Source organism: Vitis riparia, chromosome 3 (genome assembly GCF_004353265.1).
Source record: "Vitis riparia cultivar Riparia Gloire de Montpellier isolate 1030 chromosome 3, EGFV_Vit.rip_1.0, whole genome shotgun sequence".
NCBI classification, from domain to species: domain Eukaryota; kingdom Viridiplantae; phylum Streptophyta; class Magnoliopsida; order Vitales; family Vitaceae; genus Vitis; species Vitis riparia.
Window position 1 is genome coordinate 6899330 of NC_048433.1, and position 13039 is coordinate 6912368.

Consider the following 13039-nt stretch of genomic DNA (forward strand, 5'->3'; position numbering starts at 1 on the left):
ACTGACTTAAGCTTCTGATTTTTATAATATATCATATACTAGTTGGATGACAGATCATTTTCTTTTTTCATCATATATTTGACTCTTGCAACACCTTTTTGTAGGAAGGAGAAAAAGGCAATCCTTGACTTCTCAACTTCTCTCAATTCTTTCAAGCTTTCTATTCAATTCTCAAGTTTTCTACTCAACTCTCAACCTTCCAAGTTTGAGGCTTGAAGCCGTCCAAGTTTTAACATTCAAGTATTAGTGATTTTATTAATTATTATTTTTATTTATTCACTTAAATTTTTATTCATTTAATTTGTTAATTTTAGTCGTAACATAGATATAATTTTTTATTTTATATTCCTTTTTAATATTTACAAATTTGACGAGTTGTCATTTATAACTAATATAAAAAGTTTGTTTAAACCATTTATAAAAATATTTTATTTTATTTTATTTTATTTTTTTATTTCACTTATTTATTAAGATTTATTCATTTTATTTATAATTTTTAAAATTTTTCTTCTCTATAAATTCTATATTATTTTCAATTCAAAAAAATAAAATGGACCCAAATAAAACTATCATGATGATATATATATATATATATATAAGAAAAAGTATATTAAATCATGAAAAGATGATTTTAGAATTATATTTTGAGAAGGGTGATTTTAAAATTTTACTTAGAATTATATTTGGGATTTTACCATCCAACTATCATGAAATTTTCTTCTCTATTATTATTATTATTTTTTTTTCAAAAAATAGATGATAGTATGAGGAAAGAACCCAAAAACAGATATATAAGTTTACTCCAATTTTGAATATTCACATTTGTTCATATGTTATAGATATTTTTAATATTATAATCATGAGGAGTAATTGTAATACTCCATTGATAATAAAATTAGTTTAATATCATGGTAATAAAATATAATTATTTTAAATTTTTTTGACATATGATAATTAATTTTTTTTAAATTTATAAAATTTTTAAAAGAGTCTAAATAAAAATTGTATTTAATTGAAAAATTAATTGTTTTTTTTTCTATTTTTAAAAATAAATAAAAAAAAAGCATCAAAGAGTTTTGTATTTATAAGAGATTTTATCATTTTTTAAATTTTAAAAATAAAAAATAAAAAATAAAAAGGCTTATCCCACCAAGACTTAAAAATTATTTTTTAAAAGTATGAGTTAGGATTTACACTTTACAAGCTTTTTGAAAGGATTGTTTTATTCTTAATTTTTATAAATTATCATAAATTTAGAATAATTCCTCACCCAAACTACTTTTATGACTAATATATATATTTCAAATATTTTATCGTAAAAAAGTTATAAAAATATCTAAATTTCCCTTTAAAAAAAATCCACTAGGCAATAGCACTGGTCAACCCACACCTTCATCACTACTTGTCTTTGGAAGCTTCAACCACTTAATATGATGTGGGTCAAGAGATGGCTCTGCACACATGACCCTGGGTTAAGAATAGGGCTTAATACATCAAGGCAATGTTGCAACAAGCATGTGCACCAAGAGATGAGTTGACACACACTGGGTCGTCTCAACACACACCATTAAGTTGAGTGGCACAGACGGGCTAAACATGATGTGGTACTTGGCATTGAGGAGAGCCTAATAAAAAACTGTGAGACACAAAGGCATCATACTTGGAGCACAGAGGGACACAAAGGCATCATACTTGGAGCACAGAGGTGTGACACCTTGGTATTTGGGGAAGCCTAAACAAGGGGTTGCTAGGACCATAGGAGCATGACACCTGGCATGAGAAGTTGCAATGCATATGACACAGTACACCTAGTAGGCTGAGATTCTTGTTAGAGACTTGCCAACAGCCTAGAAAATCTCTACAAGCAAGAGGTAGGTGACATGCAATGGTGCAACTAAATCCTATGAAGGTGGCATGACAAGAGATTGGGTTGTTGAGCTTGGTATTGTGGGAGTCATGTTGAAAGGACTTGTTAATTTCCTGTAATCTCTTGAGAGTAATACAAGTGAGGGTTTTTCCTTGTAAGTGTTTCTTTTTGGGCTCTTATCCTCGTACATCTCGTGGGAGTTGGAAAAGATTAGCTTAGAGGGCTTCTAAGTGTCATACAACATAACATACTTGTGATGATAGCCACTTGTAAGATTGTAAAGATTCATTATTTGAAATACAATATAATACACATATTCAATTCCATGGCATTAGAGTTTTAGGCTCTTTCATTCTCTGCTTATTTCTTGGTTTCAGAGAATTTTGCAATTATTGGCCTTCAATGCTGACAACGATGAACCGTTCTCATTTTTTTTTTTTTTTCATAACATTTTATGTGGTTGCAAATTTACCTTTTACTCAACATACCATGTAAAAAACCTCTAAAGGTAAAAAACAAGGTCGTGGCTTCTTGACAGCTTACAGATGAATATCAAAATCTTCAAGCATCCTATAGACTAAATGGGAGGAATCATCTCATTTGGTCACAACTAGTTCGAACCTTCTCGAACGATTAAGAAAAGCTAAGTCATCTACTTAGACTAAAGCCTAGCCATGATAATCCTGAATTTAACATTTGAGATGAAGAAGATTTGAAGATTTTGTCTTGGCTTAGAAATTCTATGCAACTTGAGATCAATGGCACTTGTATGTTCCTCACCACAATGATGGAAATTAGGTAAGTTGTGCAACAAACATAGTCTAAGGTCTAAGATGCTACCCAAATCTATGAAATCAAGACAAAAATCATGACTCCCAAACAAAGTATCATGTCTATCATAGACTATTACAATACAATAAAGGGATTATGGTTAACGTTAAACCATTACTAGAATTTCAAAATAATGTGAGTGAAGAAGCTGCTATATTACAAGAATATGTAGAAAGAAAGAAACTCTTTGAGTTCTTAGTTGATCTTAATGTCGAATATGACCAAGTTTTTGTTCAAGTCCTAAGAAAAAAGTCCTTCCCTGCCTTGTTGGGAAAATGGATTTGGAGGTTTGCTTGTGAAAAGGAAAATCTGTGGAAGCAAGTGCTTTTGGCGAAATATGGGCAAGAGGGATTTGGTTGGATGACCAAAAAGGCTAATGGGACGTTTGGAGTAGGGGTTTGGAAGGAAATTATGAAGGAAAAAGATTGGTGTTGGGAAAATATGGCTTTTACTATAGGGAATGGTACCAAAATCAGATTTTGGAATGATCTTTATGGCGGTTGTACAGTGCTGTCTCAAAGGTTTCCTCACCTTTATGGGATGGCTGCTCATAGGAATGGCACAGTAGAAGAAATGTGGGATCAGAATGTTGGCCAAGGAGATTGAGATTTAAGGTTTGTGAGGGGTTTCAATGATTGGGAGTTGGATATGGTAGGTAATTTGCTTCATATTTTGAGGGGGTACAAACCTACTTTAGAAGAGGATGCAGTTTTTTGGAAAGGGGGAAGAAACGAGCAATTTAAAGTAAAAGAAGGCTATAACTTGGTGGTAAATACCGTGGCTAACAAATTTCCGAAAAACAACATTTGGGTGGATAAAGTTCCAACAAAAATTCTGTTTTTTGCATGGGAAACTACTTGGGGCAAGGTGCTTACGCTAGATAGGCTTCAGAAAAAAGGGTGGCAACTCCCTAATCGTTGCTTCTTGTGTGGCTGCGAAGAGGAAACTGTAAATCACATCCTCATACATTGTATAGTGGCAAAAGTCCTGTGGGATATGATATGTGCTTTGGTTGGTGTTCAGTGGGTCTTTCCAGAAACTGTAAAGGAGGTCTTATTAAGCTGGAGGGGCCCTTTTGTAGGGAAAAAAAGGAAAAAGATATGGAAGTCTATACCGTTGTACATCTTTTGGACTCTTTGGAAGGAAAGAAATAGACTTGCTTTTAGGGGGGGGGGGGTGATAGATATTCAGAAATTAAAAAATTCTTTTGTCTGTAATTTATGGTGTTGGGCGAGAATGTATAGTGGAGAGAGGTCGCTGTCTCTTATAGGCTTCTTGGAGTGGATAGCCTCCAGATAAGGGCTGGTGGGGTTTTTTTGCTTTCTTTTTGGTTGTGAGGCTTAGCTAGATTGTATACTCCCTGTATACGTTGTGGCTTTTTGGCCTCTTATCAATATATTCTGTGCTTATTTATCAAAAAAAAAAAAAAAAGTCCTTCCCATCATTGAGTGATGTTTTCTCCATAATAAGGTTGAGGAAAGATGTCAAACAATGCTTGACAAACAATGCCTCGAAAGTTCAACACTTTTTATTGCCAAATTGAAACAATTAAACATTAGTTATGAATCAAGGGTTGTAGAATAACAACATACTTACTATAGAATTTAGGAAAATAAAAGAACCCAAATCATATATTAATAAAGATGGCTTGTGGTGCAACCATTGTAAAAAGCCAAGCCACACCAAGGAGAACTATTGGGAGTTTCCTGGTAAACCTTAGTCATCCAACAAGAACAATGACAACCAGGGAGCACAAACTAGATAGTAAGAAAGACAAGCATTTGTTGCTGATTTTGAAGAGGCTTGCCAAGAGAATGCAATGAATAGTCCTGAAATTGGAGGATTCAATAAAGAGGAAATTAAGTGACTTAGAAATATCCTCTCATCACTAGAAAACCCAAGTGCTTCATGCTTTTTGGCATGCTCATGTAAATATTCTGATTGTCATGGTTTTAATGCTTCAAAGGATCATTTATCAAGTTCTTAGGTCATTGACTCGAGCTATTGACTATATGACAAATTCTTCACATTGTTTCTAAGTCTTGAAAATAAAAAGATAAAAATAATTTATGGTACTTTCGTTGCAATAGCTAGTCAAGGTACAAAAAATTTGTTACCATTTTTATCCTTGAAGTTAATCTTACATGTGCCAAAATTATCTACTAATCTTTTATCAGTCCATCAAATTAGTAAAGATTTAAATTGCGATGTAACTTTTTTTCCTTCTTATTGTATATTTCAGGATCAAGTTACAAAAAAGTTGATTGGGTATGCTATATGAAAGACTCTCTCTACCTTCTTAAAGCGAGTAATGAAATAACACTTTGAGAAAATTCAAACATGGGAAATTGTAGAACTTCCTAAGGGAAAAAGGTTGATTAGGTGTAAATAAGTATTTATCATGAAATACAACATAGACAGGATTCTGGAGAGATACAAAGCTAGATTAGTAACTATGAGTTATACACAAACTAATGGATTTTATTATAAAGAAATTTTTGCCCATGGGCAAAGATAATCATATCTTGTTACCTTCGGCTACTAATCTTGGTTAGTCCTTATAGCAATTTGATGCTAAAAATGCATTTTACATTGTGATTTAGAGGAGGAAGCCTATATAAAAGCTCCACTAGGATCTAATAAGAATTTCAGTAAGACTCATATGTGAAGGATATGAAAAACCTTTGTCTCGGTTGGGTAACATCTAGAAGGGGGTGAATGGGTGAAAATTAAAAAAATGTAAAACAAGAATTGAATTTCATAACCCAAAATAACCTATGAGAGATATCTAAGCCAATTTAAAGCAATTGAATCCTATATGATAATAAGAGTATTCAATGCAAACACAATCACATAAGAGACAAACAATTCTATATGAAAAAACTCTCACACTAACTGTGGAAAAAAAAAAAAAAAAAGTCTAAGACCTCTAATCTAATAATTCACTATATGAGATCAAACTACACAAATTTACCGAGTTACTTATCCTAACAACTTACTTTCCAGTACCTATATTGTGATCCACGTTCGTGACACAATACCTCTAATCGATGAATTTTCAAGAGAGTTTGAGAATGATAGGGCAAGTTAAGGTTACTTCTCTCAAAGCATCTCACTAAAAACAGGTTTAGAAAGGGTTTATATAGATCCTAAGACCTGGAGGATTAGTACCCAAATTTTCCAAAAGGAATAAATATTTAATTTCTAAAAATGTGATCTACCATGTTTTACTAAAAACAATTTAAAAACTTAAGAATTTAAAAAAGATTTGAAAAGATTTCATATTTTAAATTCAAAAAGATTTAGAAAAAATTTCTTTTTAAAATTTTTAATTTAAATTCTTTTTCAAAACTCTTTTCCAAATTCCTTAAAAGATTTGGAAAGATTCTCTTTTTTAAATTATCAATTTAAAATCGTTTTGCAAATTATTTTTATTATTTGATATATTTTTACTTAATCATTACTGTAGATGATTTGAAGGAAATAGAATGGCTTAGACAACACCTTGAAGTAGAGTTCAAAATAAGAGATCTTACAAGACTAAAGTGTTTCTTGCATTGAAGTGGCCCATTCAAGGAGTGGTATTTTCATATCACAACAAAATATGTTCTTGATCTGCTAAAGGAAACTAGGATGTTAGGATGTTAGATAATTGACATTGCCATTGAACAAAATCACAAACTTGGTGATGTTAAGGAGGAGGCAGTTGTAGACAGAGGTATGTATCAAATGTTAGTTGAAAAGCTAATTTATTTATTCCATACTAGACTAGATGTAGCCTATGTCATGAGTAGTGTAAGTCAATTTATGCATTCACTTAGAGAAAGTCATCTTGAAGCAATCTATAGAATTCTTTGATACTCGAAATTCACTTTTAGAAGGATATTTTATAAGAGGAATATGAAGTTTGGAACCGCACACTGATTTAGATTTGGTGACGTCAGTTGTAAACCAAAGGTTAACATCAAGATATTATATGTCCCTAGGAGAAACCTCGGTTGCATGGAGAAGTAAGAAGCAAGGGGTCATGGCTAGATCAAGTACAAAGGCAGGGTTCAGGCCTAGGCATATGAGCTTCTTTGGTTGAAGATTATTCTTAAAGATCTTAAAATTAAACAGGAACAAATAATGTAATTGTATTGTGACAAGAAGTCACTGCACAAACTCCTATCCAACATGATCATATAAATCATGTGGAAGTTGATAGACATTTCATCAAGCCAAGTTGGACAGTGACTTGATTTGCACTTCCTGTTTCAGTGGAAAAAAACTGGCAAATATCTTGGCTAAAGAACTTCCAATTCAAGCATTTCAGATGATCACGAGCAAGATGGGAATGGACTATCTATTAACCAACTTGATAAGGAGCGTTGACACATCAGTTAAGAATCCCTATAAATTACTTTATATTTTAGGATGTTTAAATTTAAGAAATTACTTACTTTCTTTTTAAATTTTTCCATGTAATTCTAATTCCTTGATTTCTTAATTTTAGGATAGATATTTTAGGAAGTTATTTTTTTCTTTTTCTACTGTTATAAAGACCTATAAGATAGCACAGATTCATATTTCAAAATGATACATATTCAACTTCAGAAGGCAATGGTCTAAAAGCATGCATTCAGTTTATGCATGTCTCCATGCTTTACTTCCAAGACGATTGTTTCTTTTGTTCCAAATCTTTGGTTTCTGCATCAGTTGTTTATATTACATACCATTGGTTTACCAGGCAGCAAAGTAGTACAATTTGAGTCTTGTTCTAAATTTTGTTGTTACATGCTGTTTCTCCCTACACTAAAATTTTCATTTTCAAATTCACAGATTCACAGATTGCTTGAGTTAAAGAAGAGTGATTTGGTTTAGGAGGAGTTGAAAATGATTTCTTGTGTATGACATTAGAGTTATAGAGAAGAGACATGGTCTACTTTCTAATTTACGAAAAAATGTCAAAAACTATAGAAGTGTATTATTAGTGTTTGAGTGAAGACATTCTTCCTACATAATTAAAGCACTATCTACATGCCAACTTGAAATTCTGTGCATAAATTTGTACTAGATACAGTAGTTTTGAAAAAATAATATAAGGCAGATGCTGCTGATATCTCAGAGTAGAAAACAACAGGCAACAAACAGTAGGCAGCAGATATTAGAAGCAACAGGACCATGATGCGACCAGAAATCCAATGAACAAACTTATGGAGTTGCTTGAGGCATATGTTCTAACCAAGAAAAGAAGTGGGATGGTAAGGTATCAACAGCAATAGATGAATTTTAGAGATTAAGGATTCTATTGCTTTTATCAAGGATAGGGTGAAAGATACCGAAGCAGTGTTGTACTGGACTGCTTGCCTTCTTCTAATTGGATCCCAAAGTTTTTGGATTGCTCCAAATTTCACGTGAGCATCCAATCTAGTTAAATAACAGCAAAAGCACCTGATTCTTTGGTCTTAAGAATGCAGTCATTGATAATGAGTGATTGCCCTTCTTCGAAACTGGGAGCAGACAGCTAATGCGTACCAGGGGTTCTATATAATGACAAATAAATCTGTATATTCTTATTAAATTTGAAACAGAGAGAGTTGTAATTCATCTTACTGGTTTTATAAACGTTCTCTCCAATGAAGAATCCAACACCATTAAAATTTCTGGATTACATTTCCCTCAAGGTACTAGCCTTGTTACTTGTTTGTGAACTAGTTTGTCCAAATAAGACTTAGATTGTATAAGGAAATAAGGAAATAAGGAAATAAGGAAAAATAATCATGGACTAATATTTTATGCATTAAAGGATAACCAGAAAGGCAAGAATCCTATAGCTGATACATTCAGGCACATATTTTGTCAGTCCACCAAAATATATTTGGAAGGGAATGAAGCTCAGAGGGTTGAGCACTCACATGTTTATCTGAGAGTTAAATAACTAAGATGAACCACTTGAAGTGTAGAATCTCTTAGTTCACGTAGATGTATTTGGGAATGCAGTTCAAAGGGACCATACTAAGTCAGTATTATGGCTGCAAAATAGAAATGCATGATATTATAATTAACTGATTCAAAAATTGATACATAGTCAATACCTGTTTGCTAAATTTTTCTTCTTGAATTCTATTATTCTGAACTACACACTCCTGTGTTTATATTAAGCATCCCAATTTGTCTCTCTACTTAGCAGATTTCACCAATTAAGAAAGATTTTGTCATTGAGGAAGCTTGTATCTTCATCAAAAGTTCTTGATTATGACAGTAAGGTATTCCCTTATTACTTGCTTAGTTGTAGATAACTCACAGAAATAGTAAACTAGATTGTACTAAGTTCCTATGAAATGGAAATACAACGAAAATACCAAAATATTTTATATCAATGGATAAGGAGACTGAAGATCTTCAATAACTGAGAAAATTATATAAAGAAGTGAAAACACTTCAAACACATAATATCATAGTTCATGTAAATATATTCTGGAATGCAGCTCAAGGGTTAGAGCATTGACAGGTTATCAATAAGTTAAAGGTTCCATGAAAGTAGTCAGAACTTGAATACTTGCTTCTTCTTTTCTCACTTATAGTAAGTTCTTTTAACCAACTTGAATGAACAGGGAATTAGACAAAGTGAAGCAGCCAATTTGTCCAATTCCCTTGTTGCACAAGTTGCCACCAGACCAGTGATCATCGGATTTCAATGACATCTACGGTTTTGACCATAAACTGGAAAATGGTCATTTCTATTTCTTCTCAAGTTCAGTACTTCCATGAACATGCAGCTTTCTCTATGCCCATTGCTCTGAACCAGTCCCCTGCAGTTTATCTTTCAGCAACTATTGGCAGTCCAAGTATTGCTTTTGGCATGTAGGCAAAGTACAACACTACTTCTGACTGTTTTAGTCAGTACAAAGCTGGCATTGGCATGACAGGCCCAGATTGCAATGCTTCAATAGTTTTGTAAGCTTCCACGTTTATGACAAGTTAATATCAACAAAAACTCATAATAGGATTCATCAAACAATATCATGGCTCAAATAAGGGAGGAATATCTACTGATCCTAGTTTTTAAGATTTTCAGGACTGACAAGGGTGACTTACCAAGGGCATCAGATGTGAATTATCTTAAATCAATCAAAGAGGATTTCTGCAGTAGCAGAAATCACCAGGAGTTTCTCAACAAAGGAAAACACTTTCGCAGTGGGGGGATACATTTTTGGTTGGATGACTACTGTAAAGGCAAGGCTCAACAACAATGGAAAGCTAAGGACTCTCCTACAGCATGAGATCAAACACGAATCCATTTTGAAAATCTCCACTGAGTGTAACATCAAGGCCTTGGACAAGGTTCCTAAGATTGGTTGGGCCATAGCTTTCAAGTCTTGAATCATCAATCAGCTTAATGCAACTGACTTTTAGACCCTCATGACAAGAGATATTCTCATGAATGCAAAACTTTTTACTTTGAGAAAAAAAGTGGTAACATCAGTTGAATGTGTAGGCCTGGCCTCCTTTGTCATAGAGGCACTGAGGGACATCATTTGTACTACTCACAAATCAGTTGGTTAAAAAAATGGGACTGCTCAAAAGTTCCATCAATCGTTTTCCCACGTTTTGATTCTGTAGAAGTTGTTTTGAGTGCTTAGGTTAACCTAGTTTTGATTTCATGCTTCTATTTGAACATATTAAGGTGTTTAAGTTTTTGGTCACAAGGCACCACATTCAGCAAAATGTTGTAATGCAACCAGATTTGAATTAGTCCCTACCCTCTACAAAGTAACCTTTCTTCTTTATGGTGCTTCAGAAGCAACTTAAGGGCAGAAATCTCTCTGACTAATCTTTCATATTAGCTCTTTTATCATTTTTCAGATTTGAAGCAACTTCAGCATAAACCAATCCCTTGAGTTGGGTGGTTTGTGGGGGGGGGGGGGCGGGCGGTGTTGGTTGGTTGAGGGGGTGCTTTGGCTGTGGATTCACAATGCAATCACCCATAAATCTGTTTTTACTTGTTCCTTTATCTTTCTTTTCTCCTCTTTTTTATGTTGGTTGCAAGATTCACCAGCATTCGAAATAGGCCACCTCAAAGCCATGTTAAGTTCATTTTACCTTAGAGAAGTTAGATGGACCTGGTGATGGTGATGCATAGTTGCATGCCAACAAAGTGTTTGCAGTATACAAATCATAAATATATCAGTAAACCCACTTTAACAACAGAAAATCCATGAGGCAATAGTCTTCGTTAATGAATCTATTTTAGGCAGCCAATACAGTTCCTGATGATATGCCAATATTTTCTAGATAAACTCAATATACAGAAATGTGAAGACACAATTTTCTGATTAACAACCACATGGTGGATTTGGAATGGATCTTATTAAGAGTAAAAAATACCCTCACTATACAAAAGGTAATTGGAAGCATACCTATGCTCTTGAAGAGGAGATGCTATGCATATATCTTTCAAACAAAATTCAAGTGGAAGTTAAATTCAAAATGTTTCATGGTGAAATCAATTCTGAGATTTAAACCTTTTGCACCATCTCACTAGAAGCTCATCGATATTGGCATCCATCCGTGTTCCAATGCCTCCCCAGACCAACATGTGGGCAAGGTCTCCCATTGAAGAACCAGTCACTTCGTGCACAGCCTTGAACCCAATTCTCGTGTAGAACCTAACAAGCTGGGACATTGAAGAAACCAAACTGAGAATTAGTAAGACATCCAACCCACAGGTGGGTTTCTCAAATTTGATTCAACAGAGGATTGAATCAACAAGAGGCCATTGCAGAAGTTGTTTTGGTCGTTTCTATCATTCAGCACAACTCATTGAAAATCTTCAGTCCAAACATTAATGGAGGCACAACCCAGAGTACAGAGGAAGTACACAAATTTGATGATATAAACATTAATTACCCAAATGATTATGATATCTGCTTTCCCAGTGATAAGAAAAAGGATAAAATAGAGAAGGCAAGAACCTTGGAATGGTAAAGGTCAGAGTCATTGATGGCAAGCAACTCAGCTGTTCTGCAACCAGAGTCATAGCCATACCGGATTGCAACAGCTCCAATAAACAACCCAATACCAAAGATTGACTTCTCCATGCCCAGAGTCTCTCTTCTTAATCTAATCGAATCCAAGTGAAGAATTCTGCCTCCCAACCACAACCTTATCAGCCCCTCAGCTCTCCCAAGCTCTCCCTGAGTTTCCAAGCTCTTGGCAGTGATTCTGAAAAAGGGTCCAAGCGTTTGCAGCTGAAGGTTGAGGTTCTGGGCTCTGGATGAGTCCATGATCTCAGACATGGTGGGAATGCTGTTGGAGTTTTTGTGGGCAGCATTATAGTGGGGTTTTACTGGAAAGAGTGGTGCAGCTTGGGAAGCAGGGACGGTTGAGGAGATGAAATGGGTTGCGGGTGGTGGCGTTGGATTTAGAATGGAGAATTTTGAGGATGGACTCACACATGGGAGTTCCATTTCTCTGCTTCTCTCACTAATGCCTGGAGACGCTGTTGCTTAGGAATTCATCGACATGTGGCAGAAGGGAAGCCACTATTGGGCTTTCTCCCTCTCAGTTTTGGGAATTAGATATTTTTTTTCCTCCAAATGCTTCTTTTAAATCGTAAAATAATGGGGAAAAAATTATTCAGACTTGATGATGGTGTATGTTCATCAATCAATTACACTTGAAAATGTGGCCAAAAATCAAAAAGCTTGCGTTTGCCGGGAGTCGAACCCGGGTCTATTGCTTGGAAGGCAATTATCCTAACCGTTGGACTACAAACGCTGATGGTGATTGTCTTCACTTTTTTATATTTGATAAAAATCTAAAAAGTAGCCTTCTTGTTGTTGTGCTACTGCAAAGACAGTGGAGGGCTGAATTGAGATATTTCCATCTGGGTGAAGCTGCAACACTTCCATGCATAGGCTCAACCTTCTTTTCTGGTTAAAAATGACTACAGGTGGGCGGTTTAAGGTTCTATGGATCATGTATGGATGTGTCTTGTACCGAAAGAAAATGTAAGAAAGCAATGTGCAATTTTAGATAAGTTATCTTGAAGGGTAAGAGGGTGTAGTGGGGATGTGCCGCCTATATTGCTATGATGGATGAGCTTATCCAGAGGTGTAAAGGCATGTTAGAGGAAGCCCATTGGAAGAACCCCTGTTGCTGGGTGCTTATGCACTGCAATCTCAAATGGAACCATTGCATGATTGTTGATTGCTAGCAAGCAAACCAGGCAAAACGGTGGATATGCATTTATTTCTGACACAAGAACAGGATTGGTACATATGTTACTTTCTCTGCAAAAGATTGTTTGTTGTATGCAGTGGTTACTGATTCTTTCCTGAAAATTATGATTGATAG

The 13039-nt window shown here is 34.6% G+C and overlaps 1 protein-coding gene and 1 non-coding gene across 2 annotated transcripts; both read right to left on the bottom strand.

Annotated features, from left to right (window-relative positions):
- Positions 1-8317: 8317 nt before the first annotated feature.
- Positions 8318-12238, bottom strand: LOC117910813. The gene is made up of 3 exons (XM_034824967.1): positions 11656-12238; positions 11206-11357; positions 8318-8712 (listed from the first exon to the last, which is right to left on the bottom strand). Exons 1-3 carry the CDS (start codon positions 12148-12150, stop codon positions 8682-8684), a joined length of 678 nt encoding a protein of 225 aa, XP_034680858.1. The 5' UTR covers positions 12151-12238; the 3' UTR covers positions 8318-8681.
- A 150-nt stretch (positions 12239-12388) lies between these two features.
- TRNAG-UCC lies at positions 12389-12460 on the bottom strand. Its single transcript has one exon. It is a non-coding gene; the product is annotated as a tRNA-Gly (tRNA).
- Between the last annotated feature and the right edge of the window lie 579 nt (positions 12461-13039).